A 25,652-nucleotide genomic window follows, 5' to 3' on the forward strand; every position below is an offset into this window, starting at 1 on the left:
CACCCCCTGGACCCCGCGGGCAGTGGTGGAGCGGTCACCGGTGCTCGCAGGCACCGGTGAGATAAGCGGTCCCCTTTGTGGGAAGGACGGGTGGGGATACCCGACCCCAGGCCCGGGAGTGGCCTGTACCACAGGGAATTCGCTGCTGGGGTGAAAGGGGGTGCTGGATGGCTGACCCGGCAGGCCCGGCGCGGCCCCAACCAGGGCTGAATGAGGCCCCTTATTTTATGGCGGCAGATGGGGGTGGGGGCGGGCCTGGAACGGGGGTACCTGCGGGTGACCGTGCACCCGGGAGCCGCCATCTTGCGTGGCGGCGTTAAACGCTGCGCCCCCCCTGACCTGGCACCGGGTGGGAGATGTGCGGAGTGCGGTGGGATGGGGTTGGATCGCCCGCACGGGGGTGCCGGGGTCGGGCATAGACGCTCGGGCGGAAATGCCGCCCGTCGCGTCATAGCCCAGTGCTGACTGGCTGTACAGGGGCGCGAGCCACACGTGGATGCCGGCGCCAGGCGGGGACGAGGTAGGGGGACCGAGGAAAGTGGCGGGCGGTAAGAGGGCCTGCGAGAGGCACAAGGGAAGGGGTGGGGGGATGACGCCGACGGGAGGCAGCAGTGGCTGTGCCGGATCCGGGTGCCCGGATCGGGCCCTGGTAGTATCCGGCAGGGGGGGGGGGGGGGGACAGCATGCTGTGGGCTAGGGAAAGGGTGCGGATTTGGGGGGAGACGGGACATGCTGTAATGAGGTGGGGGGGGGGGAGGAGGCACACTATCCCTGGAAGGGAAGGTGGTATCCAGAAAACAGGCAGGGAGGGGGGCCTGAGTGCTGGGGATGGGACACGCTGGATAACAGCACTGCTTGGCCACGGGGATAAATATCAGCTGCACAGGCAGGCACTTAGCTTTGAGGAGAAGCTGCTGGGCTGTGACTGCATGCTGCTGGGCTGTGACTGATTGCTGCTGGGCTCTGACTGCATGCTGCTGGGCTCTGACTGCATGCTGCTGGGCTCTGACTGCATGCTGCTGGGCTCTGACTGCATGCTGCTGGGCTCTGACTGCCTGCTGCTGGGCTCTGACTGCATGGCCACGGGGGATAAATATCAGCTGCACAGGCAGGCACTTAGCTTTGAGGAGAAGCTGCTGGGCTGTGACTGCATGCTGCTGGGCTGTGACTGCATGCTGCTGGGATCTGACTGCATGCTGCTGGGCATGACTGCATGCTGCTGGGCTGTGACTGCATGCTGCTGGGCTGTGTCTGCATGCATGCTGCTGGCTGAAGAACTTTTCCAAGAGGAAGCATTTCCTGTAAGGACCTGCCTATATACCCCTCTCCTAAGCTCACGCCCCTGAGCTCTCTCATAGTCTAACCACAAAACTGAAACTAACTTTAGGCAACTAGCAGTCATTAACTCTTTCCTGCCAACCCAAAAAATGTAATCCTCTTAAGTACGCTCTGGCTTAGGCAGCCCTCGCTTTATCTAATCGCTTTTTGTTATCAATTCTACATCAATGCAATACATACCGATAAATATAACACAAGAAATGACACTAAACAGTATATGGATACTAATTTTGAGGATCACCTCCATATCAACCTATATTTATACTAAATGGGATTCCAATACATTAATATTATAAATTTCATATAAACCAACATGTATGCATATAGCTCCCATAATACATGCTGTGAATATTAATACTTTATATATGAAACCCACTTTCAATTTTACACCTATTGCTAAGTGGACATGGCCAGAAGATAAACTCATGATGTTTTATATATACCAACCAAAACATTCCTTATAGATATCCTTATATATTATTCATTTCGATTGTATCGTTTAAACCTTGTGGGGTCAGTGTTCTCAATTAAAAGATCCAAAACGCCTCTCTCCTGCACAACTGAGTATATCTATCTCCACCTCTGGGGGTATTTTTAACGTGCTCAATTCCTATCATTGTGATGGTTCTCACATTCCCCTTCTGGCATTTTGCCATATGTTTGTATAGGGTATTGGTTGCATTCATTTTAATAATATTTCTTCTATGCTCCATGTATCTCACATGTAAATTCCGAATTGTGCGACCCACATATTGTAGGCCGCATCCACAAGTTAAAAGGTAGATGACATACTCAGTTCTGCAGTTTATGAACCCCTTAATCGGGAATTTTTCTCCTGATACATAAGATCCAAATATATTGGTTCTCCTAATTAAATATTTACATGAGAGACATATGTCTCCTCCACATATGTGAAAACCTTCAGGTTTTTTAGGTAACCAGGATATTTTCTCAGGGGGGTTTTCCTTTTTTTGGAAAAGAAACTGGGAGCTAGTTTGCTCTTTATATTCCTAGCTTTGCTAAATACTACCACATTAGATGTATTAATTTCTGTTTTTAAATTTTCATCCAATTGTAGCAGATGTAAATTCTTTTTTACAATCCTTTTAATATTCATAGCCTGTGTATTATACTGGGTCACGAATATAGCTCCCTTCTTTTCCATTTCATTAGCCAGTTTTCTCTTTGGCTTCTCTTCTAGCAATATTTCTCTTTCCATTTTTTTGACTATAGACATAGAATCTTTAACTAATTTTTTGGGGTATCCTTGGTCGGAAAAGGCCTGGAACAAGGTCTTACTTTGCTTTTCAAAGGATGCCATGGAAGAACAATTTCTTTTGATACGTAGAAACTGACTCTTTGGAATGTTATTTTTCCATTTTGTATAATGGTTGCTACCATAATTCAAATATCTATTCTGGTCTACACTTTTTACATGGGTTTCTGTTTCTATCCTACCTTCCCTAATGTTGAGAGCGATATCCAGGAAGGTCACATTCTCCCTATGATAATTACTGGTGAATTTCAAACCAAAAGTGTTATTATTTAAACTCACTGTGAATGTGATAACGGAACTCAAATCTCCCTCCCAAATGAAAAAAAGGTAATCTATGTACCTACCATAGAGGACCAGGCCCGCCCCATGCCCGCCACCTCGAAGCGGCCCATAAAGAGGTTGGCGAAGCTAGGGGCGAACCTGGTCCCCATGGCGGTACCGTGCAGCTGTAAATAATAATGTGAGTCGAAAAGAAAATAATTATGTGTTAATATAAATTTAATTTATTGTGAAATAAAGGTGCTCAAATCAAATGAAATTTAGGTGTCTAGTGACAAATAGTGGTGTACGGCCTGGATGCCCAATTCATGGTCAATGTTTGAATAGAGTGCTTCTACATTATAAAAATGAATGCAACCAATACCCTATACAAACATATGGCAAAATGCCAGAAGGGGAATGTGAGAACCATCACAATGATAGGAATTGAACACGTTAAAAATACCCCCAGAGGTGGAGATAGATATACAGGTTGAGTATCCCGTATCCGAGTATCCGTTATCCGAATTATTCCGAAAACCATACATTCCAGAAAGTGAAAAAAAATTTTTTTTTTGCTAAAAACTCACTGGAGACATTTGTAACAGCACTACTGGTGACATGATATGTAACTGGCACTATATATGTGCAAGAAAATGATTGCTTGGCATTCAAATTCAATATCTGAGATAGTACACAAATTTTGTTTCATGTTTTGAAACCTTGTTTTTTGAACAAATAAAATATATTTGTGTGTATTTTATGTGGTAATAAAATATATTTGTGTGTATTTTATGTGTTTATACAGCATACATGCAAGATTCTTCAAAATACATAATTGAAATATTAAAATATTCCGAAATACGGAATAATCCGTTATCCAAAATTCTCCTGGTCCCGAGCATTTTGGATACGGGATACTCAACCTGTACTCAGTTGTGCAGGAGAGAGGCGTTTTGGATCTTTCAATTGAGAACACTGACCCCACAAGGTTTAAACGATACAATCGAAATGAATAATATATAAGGATATCTATAAGGAATGTTTCGGTTGCTATATATAAAAGATCATGAGTTTATCTTCTGGCCATGTCCACTTAGCAATAGGTGTAAAATTGAAAGTGGGTTCCATATATAAAGTATTAATATTCACAGCATGTATTATGGGAGCTATATGCATACATGTTGGTTTAAATGAAATTTATAATATTAATGTATTGGAATCCCATTTAGTATTAATATAGGTTGATATGGAGGTGATCCTCAAAATTAATATCCATATACTGTTTAGTGTCATTTGTTGTGTTATATTTATCGGTATGTATTGCATTGATGTAGAATTGATAACAAAAAGCGATTAAAGTTATATAAGGAAGCATTGTAATATGATTAAATATAAAAAAAAATAATAATAATAAAAAAAGAAAATCTTATCCTGGTTAAGAATATGAGAAGCTAGGGAAGGGAGGTGCATATGTGTATGGGCATACGTTATGTATCTGTGTATATTATGTACAGATACATGGGTACTGTCCATATAATCATCTGTTATCGTAATGGCAATATATACCTAATTGTATATTTTTTTAAAGGATTATTTTGCTAGACAGGCACCTATGATGACTAATCTGACTAATCTGTGTCCCTTTAAAGTCCCTTTAAAGTACGGTCTACATTCGACCCCCCCAGCAAGACGTTCATGAGATTGGTACGTAAGGATGTAGTGCCTGTGGTAGGTAAGACACATATTCAACGATCCAATCTCACACGTGAGGAGACACAAGCCTTGCGGTCATTACGTGAGAACAAACACATCATTATCCGCCCCGCCGACAAAGGCGGGGGGATAGTGGTGCTGGATCGTGATGACTATGTGAATGAGGTACTACGTCAGCTCATGGACGACACGTGTTATAAAAGGTTGCGTTTTGATCCAACCACCAATTATAAGACGGAGATCGACTCCATTATTGGTTTGGGCTTGTCTAATGGATGGATAGATGAGGAGATCTCGGACTTCCGTACACAGGAGTATCCGCGGATACCCCTCATCTATGTCCTACCCAAAATACACAAATCTATGGTGTCTCCGCCTGAGAGACCCATAAATTCTTCTATTGGGTCTTTGTGTCAGCCCATATCACAGTATGTTGATTTTCATCCCCAACCTGTGGTCCAGAACACTCCCTACTGGCTGCGCGACACTACCCACTTCCTGAATAAGCTTTCGGAATTTGACGGGTCACTCTCCAACAGCATGCTGGTGACCATGGATGTCGCCAGCTTGTATACTAATATTGGCCATGAGGATGGAGTGGCAGCGATTAGACGGACCATCTGTGGGAATCCTCACTATTCCGGCCCAGTGATTGAATTTTTGATTTTGCTCATCGATGTTATTTTACATAAAAATTATTTTCTGTTCGATAATAGTTTTTATTTGCAGCTAAAGGGGACCGCGATGGGGTCAAACATGGCCCCATCGTATGCGAACCTGTTTATGTATGATTTTGAGAGCAAGTTTATTATGTCCAATCCACAATTTTCCAAGTTTATTTCGATGTATGTGAGATACATCGATGATTTATTTTTTGTTTGGACCGGAGGTGAGGAACTCCTGGATGAGTTTGTGATGCTGCTTAACTCTCTCCCTGGCTCCATTAGGTTCACTCACACGTTCAGTAGGGAATCGATTGATTTCCTCAATGTTTCTGTTTCTATTGTGGATGGGAAGTTTGTGACCAAACTGTTCTGGAAGCCGACGGACAGAAACAGTCTACTTTTGGCTACAAGCTTCCACCCACAACCTCTTAAAAAGGGATTGCCGTATGCCCAATTACTCAGGGCTGTACGGATTACCTCACAGCGAGAAGACCTAAATGGGGTCCTTGAGGAAATGGGAAAGTGTTTTTCCGATAGAGGATATGGCAAGAAAGAAATAGAGGATGCCAAATCAAAGTGCCTTGCTTTAAAGAGAGAGGACCTTTTGAGTAATGCGACAAGGAGGGAAGCCAAAAAGGACAGGATGGTGTTCTCTAATACATTCTCGATCACATCTGGTGAACTACGATCTGCGATTATGACCCACTGGCATATCCTGAGCACAGACCCAGTGCTTAGTGACTCCTGCAGGACACCTCCACTCTTCTGCTATAAGCGGAGTCCAAATATCAAACAGCATGTGGTCTACACCGACATTAGTCCTCGAGTGGACAGGGTCGGTACGTGGTTGGATACCAAAAAAGGCTCATTTAGATGCTCTGGATGCGTCAACTGTCAGCACATTGTCACGGGCAGCAGCTGGCAGTACAAACTTGATGGGCGGACATACACTCTCAAACATCGCATGGATTGCGACACCAAATTCGTGGTATACATCGTTATATGCCCATGCCACAAGATATATGTGGGCAAAACTGTCCGAACTCTAAAGGAGAGTGTGAGGATACAAGTTCCTCAATCACTCAGACACCGAGCAGATGAAACCAAAATATGGTTTATTTTTATCACAGCACACACATGTAGATAAAGACAGGAACAAGAGGCAAATGTAGCATATAAATGTTATCGGGTAGCAGTCCAATGGCAGTCCTTCTAGCAGCAGTTCCAAAGCACAAAACTATCACTCCTCCACACAGCAGTGATAGCAGATAGGTCCACACGATACCCAGACAGAGCACAACCTCTTAGTCCAGGACAGTCCATAAAAATCACCCTCCTGGCTTGTCTGCAAGTCATTTTAAAAACTTCTCAATTCCCACGGTGCACAAACCAAAAGTGGGCTTGCAGTGGATCTTGATTGGTGGATTCAAGAGTCAGGTCTATCCCCCTCCCAGCTACTGCTGCTGCCCCCCCCTGCTGGGGTCAGTTCCAGTAAGTCTGCTAGTGACCAGAGATATGCAAGGGAGTATCAATACAACGAACAATAACCAGCTGATTACATTGTGTGGTGGTCACCCCCTGTGGACAACCTTCCTGTTGATAGCAGGGGAATTTGATCACCCCCTGTGGTGCCCGGTTTCACTAAGTCTGGTATTGACACAAAGGAACTGAAGATAGAGACACAAACACAGTCTGATTACATTATGTCCTGATTACCCCCTGTGAACAACCTTCCTGTTGATAGCAGGGGAATTGGATCACCCCCTGTGGACATAACATATGGGTGAATCCATGCAATGTTCTTTCCTGGCTATTTCCTGTCAGACCATATTTGGGCAAGAGCGATCTGATCTGGAAATACATGCAGCTATGGGGAATATAGACATATATGGAGAACAAGAGAGTACCGACGGACTAAAAAGTACATTAATCACTACACCTACTAAAATATAACAATTACAGATTTACAGTGAGTCTGATAACCTCACATTCCTTCCCCTACTATTTTAGTCCCGGTACCAAGTTGTTCAGGAACCAATAACAACCTGTAGTGGGATGCAGAGCAGAGAATCTGAGGTTTGGATGGACCACCTGAGTCCCACAGAGTGACATCATACCAAACCCATCTTGGAAGAGGCGGCTGGTTTGCAGAATCAGCAAGGGCAATATCACAATATAAGTTATGCATGTTAACTAACAAGTGAGTTAGAATTCCCCGTCTTCAAATGTTGGGTACCCCCCCTCTGCAACATCGTAAACTTTCACACCGGGCACACCTATAGGGTGTGCTAATACTTTTGCCTCTGGCACAATGGGGCAGGGAGCAGTTTCCACCTCCCCCTCTTGCCCAAGGAACATCTGCCAAACGGCAGCCCAATATCGGAGCTCTGGCCCTGGCACTTCCGCCACTCTGTCAAGTCCTTCCTCCCTCAAACCCAAACTAGGGGCATGGCAAATTTCAGTACAGCATTTGGTCTCAATGCTCAGGGCTGAGGAGGGACCCTCCATCAGAAACCATTCCGCTGGTGGCTGCAGGGCAGGCTGGTCCAAGGCCAGTCCTACCCCCTCAAAAGCCTGGGTCTCACCTGCCGCTTCCTCTGCGCAGTCCTCAGTCTCCAGGATAACCACCTTCCCCAGCTGAATATGCTGGGCAGCCTGAAGCACGACATCATCTGCGACTGGTATGCTTGTGGCCTGGATGTTGTCGGATACTCCTCTAACCACGGTGATCTCCTCCTGGACGCAGTCCTCATAGATCCCCTGGCAGCAGGTTAATAATTCTGCATCTCCCACCTCAGCAAAAGGGAAGCTGTAGTGCAGCTCCTCCCGGGGTGCCTGGCTCACAGGCCCCACTTCCTTCATTTTGTGGATAACCTTCCCCTGTATAGAACACTGAGCAGCTTCTTCCCTAGGCTGTGGGAGAAGCTGTTGCAGGCGGTGCCTTTCATCAGCCACCCTGCGACACTGGTCTCGCCATGCTGGGGTATCCAGGAGCCCGCGATCAATCGCCTCTTCCTCTGCCACCACGAAGCACTCCTCCAGACACTCCAATTGTTCCCACACACTCAACTGTGCACCGAAATGGAGGATCCATGCCCGATAATCAGCAAATGCATTTGTAGGATCTCCCTGATCGTGAAGGATCTGCTGAAGGATTTCCCAGCGAGTGCAGGATTGGATGGGTATACCTCGCAGCTGACATTCTGCTATCAGCTCCTCCATACTCATTTCTTCAAGGGCAGTTAGGGGCCCCCCTGACAACGACCCTTTTCTTGCGGTAACAATTAATTCTGTGGCAGACCCCTCGGTTGTCTGCCCAGATTGCAGTAGCCCCCTTCTAGACCTTTCCTCTGGTTCTATCTGGGGCATCAATTTATTCTGGACTTGTCCTTCAGCCTCAGAATATTGTCCTCTTTGTAGCATCTGGGTAACTGTAGCAATCACTTCCTCTGTAAATTCTACAAACTCTGGCTCCCCCAGCAAATTCCACGAGGTGGCCTCACCTTTACAGTGCAGGAATGCATCCCCCAGGTAACACAACTTGTCCTGTATGCTGGATACTCTCCACCCACTGATCATCTGCTGAGCTTCTTCCCAGTACTCCCAGATATACTGCATTTTTCTGACAATAAATAACAGATCCGGCTTCCCAGCCTGCCGATACACTCCAGGGGTCTTGAGGCATCGATTTTCTTTCCTTGGAAACATTTTCCCTTTAACAGGACTGACACCTGCTCACTTGCTGAACATCACCTTATTGCATTTTCCGTTTCCTTACATATGGTCTGATCCTCTGTTCTCTGTGCTTTCTGTGCTCGATGGTTGGTGTCTGAATGATCCCACTGTCGCTGCCGCCAAATGTGAGGATACGAGTTCCTCAATCACTCAGACACCGAGCAGATGAAACCAAAATATGGTTTATTTTTATCACAGTACACACATGTAGATAAAGACAGGAACAAGAGGCAAATTTAGCATATAAATGTTATCGGGTAGCAGTCCAATGGCAGTCCTTGTAGCAGCAGTTCCAAAGCACAAAACTATCACTCCTCCACACAGCAGTGATAGCAGATAGGTCCACACGATACCCAGACAGAGCACAACCTCTTAGTCCAGGACAGTCCATAAAAATCACCCTCCTGGCTTGTCTGCAAGTCATTTTAAAAACTTCTCAATTCCCACGGTGCACAAACCAAAAGTGGGCTTGCAGTGGATCTTGATTGGTGGATTCAAGAGTCAGGTATATCCCCCTCCCAGCTACTGCTGCTGCCCCCCCCTGCTGGGGTCGGTTCCAGTAAGTCTGCTAGTGACCAGAGATATGCAAGGGAGTATCAATACAATGAACAATAACCAGCTGATTACGTTGTGTGGTGGTCACCCCCTGTGGACAACCTTCCTGTTGATAGCAGGGGAATTTGATCACCCCCTGTGGTGCCCGGTTCCACTAAGTCTGGTATTGACACAAAGGAACTGACGATATAGACACAAAAACAGTCTGATTACATTATGTCCTGATTACCCCCTGTGAACAACCTTCCTGTTGATAGCAGGGGAATTGGATCCCCCCCTGTGGACATAACATATGGGTGAATCCATGCAATGTTCTTTCCTGGCTATTTCCTGTCAGACCATATTTGGGCAAGAGCGATCTGATCTGGAAATACACGCAGCTATGGGGAATATAGACATATATGGAGAACAAGAGGGTACCGACGGACTAAAAAGTACATTAATCACTACACCTACTAAAATATAACAATTACAGATTTACAGTGAGTCTGATAACCTCACAGAGAGAATTGCGGCTCACCGCTCCTCGGTGAAAAAAGCATTGATTAAGGTAGACAAATTAACCCCTCCAGTAGCAAGGCACTTTGCAAACTGTGGTCATCGAATGAGAGACTTTAAGTTTATGCCTATCGATCATATTCCCCCGATGAGAAGAGGGGGTGATCGGCATAAAAGGCTACTCCAACGTGAGAGCCAATGGATTTACGATTTGCAATCTCTCGCTCCTAAAGGCCTCAATGAGGAACTAAATATGTCTATTTTCATCTAGATATGTGTGCAGTGAAACCGATGGAGCCTACTGGGTCTTTTTTGACCTAATTGGCCTATGTCATAATATATATGTACTCTGCTTTTGTGATTTTACCTTCCTGGTACTTAGTTGTGTGCTTTTATAGGTTTCCTTTGATTTTTATTTTTTGGTGTATGGTTTATTTTTAGATCACACATGCGCAGTGTGTGTAAGCCTTTTCATTAGTATATACAGGTCCCGTTGGATATGATTCACTATAAGAGAGATATTGTTACCTGTATTGAATTTCTATATTTGGCTGCACGCACTGAGCACTGTGGATCCGTTATATTATGTTTTGTTATACATTATTTGGTTCTTACTTCAGTTATATTGGAATTGTGTGTTGCCAGGTTCCCATGGCTACGGATGTGTAACAGTGACAACATCCGGACTGTGCGGCAGCCTGATCATTCCCCCGCACTCCACGGCTGGTGAACTCAGTTCCGCTTCCAGTTTTTGATTCCGGATGCGGTAGCTGTGACGCTAGACGGGAGGAGACGGAGGAATGGCGGCGGCAGAGTGCGGACGGCGTCCTGATCACCCCTGACCTTGGGTAAGTATGGCACACTCCACCTCCTTAAATATGGTCATTTGGGGCTCATTCTGTGTGACTCCCTTTGAGAAAGGCGCAGAAGCGCCGAAATGGCCCGTCAGGGCACCAGATTGCTCCACGGCTTACAATTGTGCTGCCTATAGATCCATGTGATATTCCATGTTGATCCTGCTGCTGCCCGTGGATAAGTATTGACCTGTTTCACATTATTTGAATAAATGTGCTGATATTTTCATTCAATACTGGATGTGCTGGTCCTATCATTTGCATTTGCAATTAATGCTGGTGGTATAAGGTTGTATATTTTTTATATATATATTTATATATATATTTTTTTACATCATTTATGGTTCTTTTTATTATGTCTGAATGTCTATGATATCTGTAAAATTGTAGTGAGTTCTGAGGCAAAGAAATAAACAAACAAATAAAAGTAGGCATATGAGGTATTGGCTATATGAGTGAGGCAATGCCCTTTCTAAAAATGGAGATCGGAATCTAAAGAGGGCGGAGGTTCTAATTACTAAATGAGAAATTCAGCGTCTAAGACCGGATACAATCATGGAGGCATAAATATTTAAATACGTATGGATATGAGGCATAGAGGCAAAATGAGCTTGGTGTAAAAATTAAAATGGCCGCCAACAGATCTAAGATTGGTGGACTGAGAACAAGGCTTGAATGTGTTTGCAAATATGGCTGCCGCTGCCTATAAATAGAGGCGGCGATAACGAGGCGTGGAACGCAAATTGCGGAAGTAAGAGATCGAGTGCCCGCGAACACGCCGGCTATAAAAATAGCATCAGTGACAGTGGGGATTCATCTGAGGAAGCCGCTGACATAGTCCCAAGGCGGAGAAACGCGTATGTGGAGCCCCATTATCGATCCAGCACCCATGGCTATTGAAAGAGGAGTCTCAAAACTCTGCGGTATTCACCTGCCGGAAATTCTGGGTAAAATACCTGGTTCAACACCCAACTCCTGGAGCGCTCACCCTCAGTGGAGGTAGAGAGGGAACTCAGAAAAAAGGACTTTTGTGGTGATACATCTATTCAGAGGAGACAACTTTAATAAGCCGTGATTGGGACTGGTAACTATAAATGAATACTGCCTCACTCATTCCAAAAAGCATAAAGCCATAAAAAGCCTCATTAAGCCTCAATAGACACTAAAAATCAGCCTCATTAAGTGTCTAGAACAGGACTCTATATGTTATATGTTGTATGTCTTGTTTGTGTGTGTGTTTTTTAATATTATAGGAATTGTATTTCATGCATGAATTGTTATTATTGTGTATTTTTAAATCAATTCAAAATCATGATTGATTAAATATTGTGAATTATTGGAGTGCAGTTGCGCTTTCTCAGTGACAATCATCTGCCACTAAAACTCCCCTCATTCTGCATCAGGTGCAAATCTGAATTATAGCGCAATAAATAACTATCGGCACACTGCGCAGACACAACCATACACGAGGCAGTGCGCATGCGCCAAGTGTGGTTTGCATGATCGTTACATGCGCACATGCAAAAAGTGGAAGTGTGTCAGTAGGATTGGTACATATTGGGGGGGGTGCTAATGTGTGGCCATGCCCCTTCCCAGCAAGAACACACCCCTTTTTTTGGGTTGTGCCTCCTACGCATACATTGTCCCTATTTAAGATATGGGGGGTGGGGGCGCCACTGCTGTTTCTGACACAGGGCACCAAAATGCAAATTGCTATGGGTGAGGGGTGATGGGAAGTGGTGCCGACGTCCCCACATCCGACACCTGTGACACCGTCCCCACATCCCGCACCTGTGACACCGTCCCCACATCCCGCACCTGTGACATCGTCCCCACATCCAGCACCTGTGACACCGTCCCCACATCCCACACCTGTGACACCGTCCCCGCTTCCCGCACCTGTGACACCGTCCCCGCATCCCGCACCTGCGACACCGTCCCCGCATCCCGCACCTGTCACACCGTCCCCGCATCCGGCACCTGTCACACTATCCCCACATCCCGCGCCTGTCACACTATCCCCACATCCCGCGCCTGTCACACTGTCCCCACATCGGACACCTGCCACACCGTCCCCACATCCCGCACCTGTCACACCGCCCCCACATCCGACACCTGTCATACTGCCCCTACATCAAAAACCTGTTCACACTGTTTTACACCCACACACCTGCTTGTTGTTTCTATGTAAATGTACAGTGTATATCATACAGGATGTTTTTTTAAGGAAGTTCTTCAGTGGTGACAGTTTTAGTTCAGGCTTAGCATATGCCTGCGGAGAGTAAAGACACACTTCTGCAATTGTGCAGTGGGGGTTTGGACAGAGACCACTGTAGAGCCAGCATCTATAGAAATGTCTGGTCACCTACACGGTATGATCAGATCATTAATAACATATTGTGCTGGGTGATGACTTGTTGGCATATTTAGGGACTTTAGCCTTCTATTTGGGAATGTAGCAGAGTAGTAAATCCGTATAAAGTACAGTGTCAATGGCTACCCAGTGCTGCTAAGTGTGCCGTATCAGTCCAGTGCTGCTAAGTGTGCCCTATCAGTCCCGGGCTGATGCTAAGTGTGCCGTATCAGTCCAGTGCTGCTAAGTGTGCCGTATCAGTCCCGGGCTGCTAAGTGTGCCGTATCAGTCCCGGGCTGCTAAGTGTGCCGTATCAGTCCAGGGCTGATGCTAAGTGTGCCGTATCAGTCCCGGGCTGATGCTAAGTGTGCCGTATCAGTCCAGGGCTGATGCTAAGTGTGCCGTATCAGTCCCGGGCTGATGCTAAGTGTGCCGTATCAGTCCAGGGCTGATGCTAAGTGTGCCGTATCAGTCCAGGGCTCATGCTAAGTGTGCCGTATCAGTCCAGGGCCGATGCTAAGTGTGCCGTATCAGTCCAGGGCTGATGCTAAGTGTGCCGTATCAGTCCAGTGCTGCTAAGTGTGCCGTATCAGTCCAGGGCTGATGCTAAGTGTGCCGTATCAGTCCAGTGCTGCTAAGTGTGCCGTATCAGTCCAGGGCTGATGCTAAGTGTGCCCTATCAGTCCAGGGCTGATGCTAAGTGTGCCGTATCAGTCCAGTGCTGCTAAGTGTGCCGTATCAGTCCAGGGCTGATGCTAAGTGTGCCGTATCAGTCCAGTGCGCTAAGTGTGCCCTATCAGCCGCATCAGTCCAGGGCTGATGTTAAGTGTGCCGCATCAGTACAGGGGTGATGCTAAGTGTGCCGTATCAGTCCAGGGCTGATGTTAAGTGTGCCGTATCAGTCCAGGGCTGATGCTAAGTGTGCCGTATCAGTCCAGTGCGCTAAGTGTGCCCTATCAGCCGCATCAGTCCAGGGCTGATGTTAAGTGTGCCGCATCAGTACAGGGGTGATGCTAAGTGTGCCGTATCAGTCCAGGGCTGATGTTAAGTGTGCCGTATCAGTCCAGGGCTGATGTTAAGTGTGCCGTATCAGTCCAGGGCTGATGCTAAGTGTGCCGTATCAGTCCAGTGCTGATGCTAAGTGTGCCGTATCAGTCCAGGGCAGTGCCGTCTTTCCCATTGGGCACGATGGGCAGTTGCCCGGGGGCCCTAGGACCTAGGGGCCCCCGGCCCAGCCCAATGGGAAAGATGGTGGCCGGGGTCCGGGAATCCGCTTACCCTCGCTGGGGGATCCGGGCAGGGGGATCAGGGCGGTGGCGGTAGCTAGAAGCCTGATTCGGCGAAACTCTTTTTGCCGGCGGGGCGGGAAGCGCTGTTGCATTTGAATAGACTGGCCGGACGCTGATTGGCTGAATTCAGAAAATCAGCATCCGGCCAGTCTTTGAAAAGGCAACAGCGCTTCCCACCCCGCCGGCAAATAGCGCTTCACCTCCTAGCTAGCAGTGAATTTAATTTCGGGGGTCCGTGTGCCGGGGTTCTGATCACCCTCACAGGGGGATCAGGGCATCGGTGGCGGTAGCTAGGAGCCCGAAGCGGCGAAGCACTATTTGTCGGCAGGGGGGGCGAGAAGCGCTGCTGCATTTAAAATGACTGGCTGAATGCTGATTGGCTGAATTCAGCCAATCAGCATCCGGCCAGTCTTTTCAAATTCAACAGCGCTTCCCGCCCCCGCCGACAAATAGTGCTTTGCCGCTTCGGGCTCCTAGCTACCGCCACCGCCGCCCTGATCCCCTTCCCCAGCGAGGATGGTCGGATCCCCGCCACCCGGCCACCATCTTTCCCATTAGCGCTATTTGCCGGTGGGGCGGGAACCGCTGCTGCATTTGAAAAGACTGGCCGAACGCTGATTGGCTGAATTCAGCCAATCAGCGTCTGGCCAGTCTTTTCAAATGCAACAGCGCTTCCCGCCCCGCCAGTTAATAGCGCTTTGCCGCTTCAGGGCAGGCTCCTAGCTACCGCCGCTACCCTGATCCCGCTGCCCGGATCCCCCAGCGAAGATGATCGGATCCCCGGCCGCCGGAAGCTGACTGGCTGCCGCACGGAGCCAGAGAGGTGAGGGTTGGGGAGGTGACTGTGGGCTCCTGGGCAAACTAATTTGGGGGGGGGGGTCCAGTGAACTAGGTTGCCCAGGGGCCCTTCCTAATGTTAAGACGGCCCTGGTCCAGGGCTGATGTTAAGTGTGCCGTATCAGTCCAGGGCTGATGCTAAGTGTGCCGTATCAGTCCAGGGCTGATGCTAAGTGTGCCGTATCAGTCCAGGGCTGATGCTAAGTGTGCCGTATCAGTCCAGGGCTGATGCTAAGTGTGCCGTATCAGTCCAGGGCTGATGCTAAGTGTGCCGTATCAGTCCAGGGCTGATGCTAAGTGTGCGGTATCAGTCCAGGGATGATGCTAAGTGTGCCGTATCAGTCCAGGGCTGATGCTAGGTGTGCCGCATCAGTCCAGAGCTGATGCTAAGTGTGCCGCATCAGTCCAGGGCTGATGCTAAGTGTGCCGTATCAGTCCAGGGCTGATGCTAAGTGTGCCGCATCAGTACAGGGCTGATGCTAAGTGTGCCGCATCAGTCCAAGGCTGATGCTAAGTGTGCCGTATCAGTCCAGGGCTGATGCTAAGTGTGCCGTATCAGTCCAGGGCTGATGTTAAGTGTGCCGTATCAGTCCAGGGCTGATGTTAAGTGTGCCGTATCAGTCCAGGGCTGATGCTAAGTGTGCCGTATCAGTCCAGGGCTGTTGCTAAGTGTGCCGTATCAGTCCAGGGCTGATGCTAAGTGTGCCGTATCAGTCCAGGGCTGATGCTAAGTGTGCCGTATCAGTCCAGGGCTGATGCTAAGTGTGCCGTATCAGTCCAGGGCTGATGCTAAGTGTGCCGCATCAGTACAGGACTGATGCTAAGTGTGCCGCATCAGTCCAAGGCTGATGCTAAGTGTGCCGTATCAGTCCAGGGCTTATGTTAAGTGTGCCGTATCAGTCCAGGGCTGATGTTAAGTGTGCCGTATCAGTCCAGGGCTGATGCTAAGTGTGCCGTATCAGTCCAGTGCTGATGCTAAGTGTGCCGTATCAGTCCAAGGCTGATGCTAAGTGTGCCGTATCAGTCCAGGGCAGTGCCGTCTTTCCCATTGGGCACGATGGGCAGTTGCCCGGGGGCCCTAGGACCTAGGGGCCCCCGGCCCAGCCCAATGGAAAAGATGGTGGCCAGGGTCCGGGAATCCGCTCACCCTCGCTGGGGGATCCGGGCAGGGGGATCAGGGCGGTGGCGGTAGCTAGAAGCCTGATTCGGCGAAACTCTTTTTGCCGGCGGGGCGGGAAGCGCTGTTGCATTTGAATAGACTGGCCGGACGCTGATTGGCTGAATTCAGAAAATCAGCATCCGGCCAGTCTTTGAAAAGGCAACAGCGCTTCCCACCCCTCCGGCAAATAGCGCTTCACCTCCTAGCTAGCAGTGAATTTAATTTCGGGGGTCCGTGTGCCGGGGTTCTGATCACCCTCACAGGGGGATCAGGGCATCGGTGGCGGTAGCTAGGAGCCCGAAGCGGCGAAGCGCTATTTGTCGGCAGGGGGGGCGAGAACCGCTGCTGCATTTAAAATGACTGGCTGAATGCTGATTGGCTGAATTCAGCCAATCAGCGTCTGGCCAGTCTTTTCAAATGCAACAGCGCTTCCCGCCCCGCCAGTTAATAGCGCTTTGCCGCTTCAGGGCAGGCTCCTAGCTACCGCCGCTACCCTGATCCCGCTGCCCGGATCCCCCAGCGAAGATGATCGGAGCCCCAGCCGCCGGAAGCTGACTGGCTGCCGCACGGAGCCAGAGAGGTGAGGGTTGGGGAGGTGACTGTGGGCTCCTGGGCAAACTAATTTGGGGGGGGGGGGGTCCAGTGAACTAGGTTGCCCAGGGGCCCTTCCTAATGTTAAGACGGCCCTGGTCCAGAGCTGATGGTAAGTGTGCCGTATCAGTCCAGGGCTGATGCTAAGTGTGCCGTATCAGTCCAGGGCTGATGCTAAGTGTGCCGTATCAGTCCAGGGCTGATGCTAAGTGTGCCGTATCAGTCCAGGGCTGATGCTAAGTGTGCCGTATCAGTCCAGGGCTGATGCTAAGTGTGCCGTATCAGTCCAGGGCTGATGCTAAGTGTGCCGTATTAGTCCAGGGCTGATGCTAAGTGTGCCGTATCAGTCCAGGGCTGATGCTAAGTGTGCCATATCAGTCCAGGGCTGATGCTAAGTGTGCCGTATCAGTCCAGGGCTGATGCTAAGTGTGCCGTATCAGTCCAGGGCTGATGCTAAGTGTGCCGTATCAGTCCAGGGCGGATGCTAAGTGTGCCGTATCAGTCCAGTGCTGATGCTAAGTGTGCCGTATCAGTCCAGGGCTGATGCTAAGTGTGCCGTATCAGTCCAGGGCTGATGCTAAGTGTGCCGTATCAGTCCAAGGCTGATGCTAAGTGTGCCGTATCAGTCCAGGGCTGATGCTAAGTGTGCCGTATCAGTCCAGGGCTGATGCTAAGTGTGCCGTATCAGTCCAGGGCTGCTAAGTGTGCCGTATCAGTCCAGGGCTGATGCTAAGTGTGCCGTATCAGTCCAGGGCTGATGCTAAGTGTGCCGTATCAGTCCAGGGCTGATGCTAAGTGTGCCGTATCAGTCCAGGGCTGATGCTAAGTGTGCCGTATCAGTCCAGGGCTGATGCTAAGTGTGCCGTATCAGTCCAAGGCTAATGCTAAGTGTGCCGTATCAGTCCAGGGGTGATGCTAAGTGTGCCGTATCAGTCCAGGGGTGATGCTAAGTGTGCCGTATCAGTCCAGGGCGGATGCTAAGTGTGCCGTATCAGTCCAGGGCGGATGCTAAGTGTGCCGTATCAGTCCAGGGCTGATGCTAAGTGTGCCGTATCAGTCCAGGGCTGATGCTAAGTGTGCCGTATCAGTCCAAGGCTGATGCTAAGTGTGCCGTATCAGTCCAAGGCTGATGCTAAGTGTGCCGTATCAGTCCAAGGCTGATGCTAAGTGTGCCGTATCAGTCCAGGGCTGATGCTAAGTGTGCCGTATCAGTCCAGGGCTGATGCTAAGTGTGCCGTATCAGTCCAGTGCTGCTAAGTGTGCCGTATCAGTCCAGGGCTGATGCTAAGTGTGCCGTATCAGTCCAGGGCTGATGCTAAGTGTGCCGTATCAGTCCAAGGCTGATGCTAAGTGTGCCGTATCAGTCCAGGGCTGATTCTAAGTGTGCCGTATCAGTCCAAGGCTGATGCTAAGTGTGCCGTATCAGTCCAGGGGTGATGCTAAGTGTGCCGTATCAGTCCAGGGGTGATGCTAAGTGTGCCGTATCAGTCCAGGGGTGATGCTAAGTGTGCCGTATCAGTCCAGGGGTGATGCTAAGTGTGCCGTATCAGTCCAGGGGTGATGCTAAGTGTGCCGTATCAGTCCAGGGGTGATGCTAAGTGTGCCGTATCAGTCCAGGGGTGATGCTAAGTGTGCCGTATCAGTCCAGGGCGGATGCTAAGTGTGCCGTATCAGTCCAGTGCTGCTAAGTGTGCCGTATCAGTCCAGGGCTGATGCTAAGTGTGCCGTATCAGTCCAGGGCTGATGCTAAGTGTGCCGTATCAGTCCAAGGCTGATGCTAAGTGTGCCGTATCAGTCCAAGGCTGATGCTAAGTGTGCCGTATCAGTCCAAGGCTGATGCTAAGTGTGCCGTATCAGTCCAGGGCTGATGCTAAGTGTGCCGTATCAGTCCAGGGCTGATGCTAAGTGTGCCGTATCAGTCCAGGGCTGATGCTAAGTGTGCCGTATCAGTCCAGGGCTGATGCTAAGTGTGCCGTATCAGTCCAGGGCTGATGCTAAGTGAGCCGTATCAGTCCAGGGCTGAAGCTAAGTGTGCCGTATCAGTCCAGGGCTGATGCTAAGTGTGCCGTATCAGTCCAGGGCTGATGCTAAGTGTGCCGTATCAGTCCAGGGCTGATGCTAAGTGTGCCGTATCAGTCCAGGGCTGATGCTAAGTGTGCCGTATCAGTCCAGGGGTGATGCTAAGTGTGCCGTATCAGTCCAGGGGTGATGCTAAGTGTGCCGTATCAGTCCAGGGGTGATGCTAAGTGTGCCGTATCAGTCCAGGGCGGATGCTAAGTGTGCCGTATCAGTCCAGTGCTGCTAAGTGTGCCGTATCAGTCCAGAGCTGATGCTAAGTGTGCCGTATCAGTCCAGGGCTGATGCTAAGTGTGCCGTATCAGTCCAAGGCTGATGCTAAGTGTGCCGTATCAGTCCAAGGCTGATGCTAAGTGTGCCGTATCAGTCCAAGGCTGATGCTAAGTGTGCCGTATCAGTCCAGGGCTGATGCTAAGTGTGCCGTATCAGTCCAGGGCTGATGCTATGTGTGCCGTATCAGTCCAGGGCTGATGCTAAGTGTGCCGTATCAGTCCAGGGCTGATGCTAAGTGTGCCGTATCAGTCCAGTGCTGCTAAGTGTGCCGTATCAGTCCAGGGCTGATGCTAAGTGTGCCGTATCAGTCCAGGGCTGATGCTAAGTGTGCCGTATCAGTCCAGGGCTGATGCTAAGTGTGCCGTATCAGTCCAAGGCTGATGCTAAGTGTGCCGTATCAGTCCAGGGGTGATGCTAAGTGTGCCGTATCAGTCCAGGGGTGATGCTAAGTGTGCCGTATCAGTCCAGGGGTGATGCTAAGTGTGCCGTATCAGTCCAGGGGTGATGCTAAGTGTGCCGTATCAGTCCAGGGGTGATGCTAAGTGTGCCGTATCAGTCCAGGGCTGATGGTAAGTGTGCCGTATCAGTCCAGGGCTGATGGTAAGTGTGCCGTATCAGTCCAGGGCTGATGGTAAGTGTGCCGTATCAGTCCAGGGCTGATGCTAAGTGTGCCGTATCAGTCCAGGGCTGATGCTAAGTGTGCCGTATCAGTCCAGGGTTGATGCTAAGTGTGCCGCATCAGTCCAGGGCTGATGCTAAGTGTGCCGCATCAGTCCAGGGCTGATGCTAAGTGTGCCGCATCAGTCCAGGGCTGATGCTAAGTGTGCCGCATCAGTCCAGGGCTGATGCTAAGTGTGCCGCATCAGTCCAGGGCTGATGCTAAGTGTGCCGCATCAGTCCAGGGCTGATGCTATGTGTGCCGCATCTGTCCAGGGCTGATGCTAAGTGTGCCGCATCTGTCCAGGGCTGATGCTAAGTGTGCCGCATCAGTCCAGGGCTGATGCTAAGTGTGCCGCATCAGTCCAGGGCTGATGCTAAGTGTGCCGCATATGTCCAGGGCTGATGCTAAGTGTGCCGCATATGTCCAGGGCTGATGCTAAGTGTGCCGCATATGTCCAGGGCTGATGCTAAGTGTGCCGCATCGTTACCAAAATGAGGCACAATAGATGGGTGGTCCTGCCAAGCTGCAGTGTACAGAAACAAGGGTTGTCACACCCGTATAATAAAAAAAAAAAAACAGAAAATGGTTGTGCAACGCGCTAATGGATTGAATTCCCAAATGGTAAGTACTAGGGTGTCAAATATTATTAAGTGGTAAAAAGACAATTTAATGATAGATTAATAACATGATATAGGGACATTCAAATAAAATCAGTTAAAAAACTATAAGCTGCTAAATGAAATAATGATTGTTAAAACACTGGGACCTGAATATGAAAAAAATGTGAAAAACCTGCTCTGGACAGCTCAGTTCCCAAAATGTAGTCCAATTATATTCCGGATTATCCACTGGGGTCCAATGAAGACCAAAGAGTCACTAGAGGTTTCCCAATCAGGTGGTGGATTTCAAGTACCAAGGGGGGGAACCTCTCCTGAGTGCGATAGTACTTGGAGGAACACCAAGATGACCACTGAAGGTATCCTGATCCAATGGTGGACTGGTGTAGCCACAGTGGGTCCTCTTTAGAGTGCACTTGTGCTAGGTCATAGTGGACGGTGCTCCAGTGGGGGGACAGAAAAGTGCAAAGTGCAGATCAATAGGCAGGTAGTGCAGTAATGTCAAAGCAGGTCCCAGCAATATCACCAACGCGTTTCGCCCGTATATGTGGCTTTGTCAAGGTCTTCATTGGACCCCAGTGGATAATCCGGAATATAATTGGACAACATCTTGGGAACTGAACTGTCCAGAACATTTTTTTCATATTCAGGGCCCAGTGTTTTAACAACACCCTAGTACTTACCATTTGGGAATTCAATCCATTTTCTGTTTTTTTTGTGTTTTTTTTTGTATTATATGCCCACATTGGTCACACCATCTTGCTGTACCCCTGTGGCAGGTGCACTTTCTGTGTATGTCCCAACCACCGACACAACCTTGACAATCTCACGCCATCTTTATGCATGAGCCAATCACAGCTCAGGAACCCTCAGCACTTTCCCAACCCAATTCTGATGTTGTGCGTCTCTATCGCAAATGCGCCAGAGCAGGTGCACTCTGCGTTTATATGCACCCCACTGTCAACAGAAGCTTCTCTCTCCCACTATATACCCAGACCCCAACCACCCTTCCAGATAACAGAGATAACTAGAGGTTCTCCTATGTCATGTCTTCTAGATCCAACGCCATACGCACACACTGAAAGAGAGGACCCTGAGGTGCCGGGTGCCATTTCATCACTGACTGTGAGGTACACGTGTGCCGCTCTATTCCTTCTGCTTATACTGGTGCTGCACTGTGTGTGGTGGAGACAGGTCAGTATCTATCTTCTCTGAGTGCGCTGTGCAGTGTAACCCTGACACCTATGGTGGGTAGTGGTTGCCTTGAACGTTGTATATGTCAATTAGATCATTATAATTAATAGACTTATTAGGAGGCGTGTAATATGTGTGGGCCTCGTTAGGTTTAAAAGGATATAAATATAAATAGTTAAAACAAATTGGGGTCCCCCTACAATCAGGGCTGCCATCAGGAATTTTGGGGCCCGGGACTCGTTTTCAGTCTGGGACAGCTGTACCCACAGAACCCCCCTATTGGTGGCCTTGCCTACAGGACCCCTCAGCCTTGGTTGGCAATGAAAACTAGTAAAATGATGGTGCGGTTTTCTGTCCTCATAACCAAACCAACAGGGGCTGATACTATAGAAATGGGACACACAGCATGGGGTCCCCCTGCCATAATGGCACAGGCCTGGTATTCCATGGGAAATCGGCACCCCTGGTAGCAATAGGTGCGGAGTTCATGGTGAATAAATAAATGGCACTTATAGAACCAGAAGTGCCAGCATGCCCAGACATTGAGGACCCACTGTTACCTGTAGTCCACCTAGGTTCAGGGGCTCAGGGAGAAAGCGTTAAAACCTTGTAACCAGAATTACCTCACGGGGAGCAGCCATTTTGTCTCTTCATTAATAATAACAATATTACAGCGGATAATGCCGGCTGACCTTTTGCCGAGTTTTTGTCTCAGAATATATATATATTATACAATTAATACCCACATATCTAATATCCTTCCCTCTAGGTTCAGCGGTCGTAGTGACGGAATATCTGGAGAGGAGGTTGTACAGTCATCACACCCAGAAGACTACCTTGAGATGACCGTGATTGTGGGGGGAGATTTTCCTCTGCACACCGCACTTCCTGCCAGTAATCTGACCCTCGTCGTTACACACGGGACAATTCATTGACTACATCATCAGAATCGCTTAGAATGTGTCCCTGAATCGCCCCGTGTGGACACAGCAGCAATAGCGATGTGCGGCGGGTGAGAAAATCCTTGCCGGACACCCTTAAGCCCCAAACGTCAGCTGCCTGTCAATCAACTTGCGAATGGCTATCAGAGTAATTGCTGGATTTTGTCGCTGTTTGGCCTCGCACATGCCCGCTATGATCCGTACGCATGCGCAGTCCTTGCAAATTCGCACAGCGGCAATCAGACCTGAATCGGGCCAGGAAACCGGGGTCAGCCCTGACTCCCCTGATCTCACACAGTCATCCAGTAACCACTGTTTATGTAACATAAGGACATATTTACTAAACTCGGTGAAGTGGTAAAGTGTCTGGTTTTTATCACCGGCCAATCAGCTAGGACAGGTGGGATCTGATTGGCCGGTGATAAAAACCAGACACTTTAGCCCCCATTTATCATTGATCGCATTTATAATGCGATCTGGGCGGAATATTACCGCATATCACTGATATGTATTATCTGCCGGGCGCAGGGACAGGGCTCCGAAAGGAGCCTGTCCCTGCGATACCCGGTGCCGGAAGCCGGGGGGTCTGCGCATGCGCGGTTACGCGCTGACCCCCCGCGACCCCGCTGACCGCACTGCCGCTTGGGCAGTGCGATGTGTAGCCATAGGCTACAACGGGCTATCGCCATTTTAGAATGGCGATAGCCCAGGGGTGCGATGCCGGGCTGCCCGATGTTGATACATCGGGCAGCTTCGCATCCCCCATAGAAACCTATGGGGGATGCGGCCGGCGGCGCTGCAGGGGGGGATCGCAGCAGGGATCGGAGATGTTTTCGGGGATTTAACCGCAAATATTGCTTGATAAATGGGCCCCTTTATCCCTTCACCGAGCTTAATAAATCTGCCCCACAGTGACCAAGTGACAATAAAGCAGCCCTGCTACAAATCATATGTATTTTCCTTTATTTTTAACCAAAATCAATAATTAAGGAACCATTTTAAAGATGTAATTCTCTACTTCGGACAAATTGTTAGTTTACAGTTGCACATTGTATTGTTTGTTCCCACTGCCCCAGATACGCACAGTGTATGAATAACATGGCCGAATCCACGGGCTGATAAGACTAGCAGCGCTGGTACATTACCGCCAGTGCTTCTACCAGACCGATGTGCAGTCTCTGCTCCCCCCACACACACGGAAAACAGAGCCGGCTCAGCTACTTAGAGATCCTGCATCTCAGCCACGCGACATGGCCCCAATCGATGTCTGCAAATGCGATGTGGCCCGATTTCACAGCCCGATCCATCCGACTCGGGTGTAATCGGGCCCGAATCGCATAGTGTATGGGGGCCTTAGGGCCAGCTAAAATACCAGCCAGTACAATCATGTATATCACTAACTCCACATCTCATTTGGGTTATCCATCGATGGTGATAGTTTTGCCATCAATGGGGGACCACCAATGATGTACTTGGTCGGTCTGCACATGATTAACATTGAGCCATCGATAGTTTTCCACAGGTGGTCAGAAACCATGCACACATCGATGGTTTACATCGCATCCACATCGTTTGCCACATGACACAGACAGTAAAAACTTTATTTGTAGAATTATATTGACTTTCCAGAGAAAACAAATTCATGCAAATCAGTAATAATAAAAAAACTTTATTGAATAAAATGACACCTCTCCCTCAGTTAGAAAAGGGTCTCGTTTCCTGAGATATGTACATTAACTCTGCTTATTACATGGCGGTATAATCTCTGATAAGGATGCACTTCATGTCTGTCACCACAGGGGGAGCCACCTGCTGCAGGTCACATAGGATACACACAGAATAACACATCACTCACACTGTAACACTGGTCAATAACCACCCCATTTATTAATAAGTCACAGGGTTATGCAATCTGGCGCGATGAAGCAGAACGCCGCGGACTCTCCGAACCCTTAATAACCGCGTATTCCCGTTCCAATACCACAGATGCCATAACATCGTTTTCACAGAAACCGTACACATGAAACACTTTGTGAGCGGACAACGAATGGAAGAGTGAATGAAACCGCGTCTCCGCCCTGCTGCTCTCCGCTAAACATCTGCGCTGATGACGCTGTAGAAGACGCCATCTCTTGTTCCATAGCCTGGCTATAAATAAGGAGCAATATGGCGGTGTGGAACGTTATACAGACCCAATGTTTTAGCAGCTGAGCGATTGTCGATGGTCTGCTCGTGTGTAATTCACATACCAGCGGTGGTCGCAGTGCGGATTTGGCCGCAGTGTGATTGACATGGAGGGAGCTTTGAGGCAGGCACAACGGCGCCTCAGATTGGGGTTGGCCATTGCGAGCGCAACACAGGGTTACGCCAATAACCGTCTAATCTACGTCCATTGCTGAGTCTTTAATTTTCTAATACATTTTCCAGCCAGTGCGACATTTGCGCTCAGCTGCTGCAGTGGTGACGCTAAATCCATCCCTGAATCAGGCTCCTAGTCACATATTTGCCTCAGAGGCATAGCAGCGCTCATCTGCCAGTAATACAGTAATTCACTTTTCATCTGGTGCAGACATGTAGGCTGAACGGCGGCCATTTTGTTCTGGAGTGTTACCATAACCCCAATACACGAACCATCATAACCCCAATACACGATTCACGATCACGTAATCCCGGACATGTTTCCATTAATGTAATGTAACTTTTCACTGCTGAGAAACTGTTACGTTCATCACCGTAATATTTTCTGAAATTAATTCAGAGGTTCGT

General features: G+C 48.8%; 1 protein-coding gene across 2 annotated transcripts in view; it reads left to right on the forward strand.

The window, feature by feature from the left end:
- The window catches only part of LOC146079912 (uncharacterized), a 77,333-nt gene extending 53,501 nt beyond the window's left edge, over positions 1-23,832 (forward strand). For both annotated transcript variants that reach the window (XM_083186621.1, XM_083186620.1), the window contains 2 exons: positions 21,809-21,945; positions 22,715-23,832. In XM_083186621.1, the coding sequence (XP_083042747.1) occupies positions 21,809-21,945; positions 22,715-22,729 (152 nt within the window). In that variant the 3' untranslated portion in view covers positions 22,730-23,832. The remainder of the gene's footprint in view (positions 1-21,808; positions 21,946-22,714) is intronic.
- Positions 23,833-25,652: the final 1,820 nt, after the last annotated feature.

Source organism: Crinia signifera, chromosome 5 (assembly GCF_055691185.1).
Source record: "Crinia signifera chromosome 5, ASM5569118v1, whole genome shotgun sequence".
NCBI classification, from domain to species: Eukaryota; Metazoa; Chordata; class Amphibia; order Anura; family Myobatrachidae; genus Crinia; species Crinia signifera.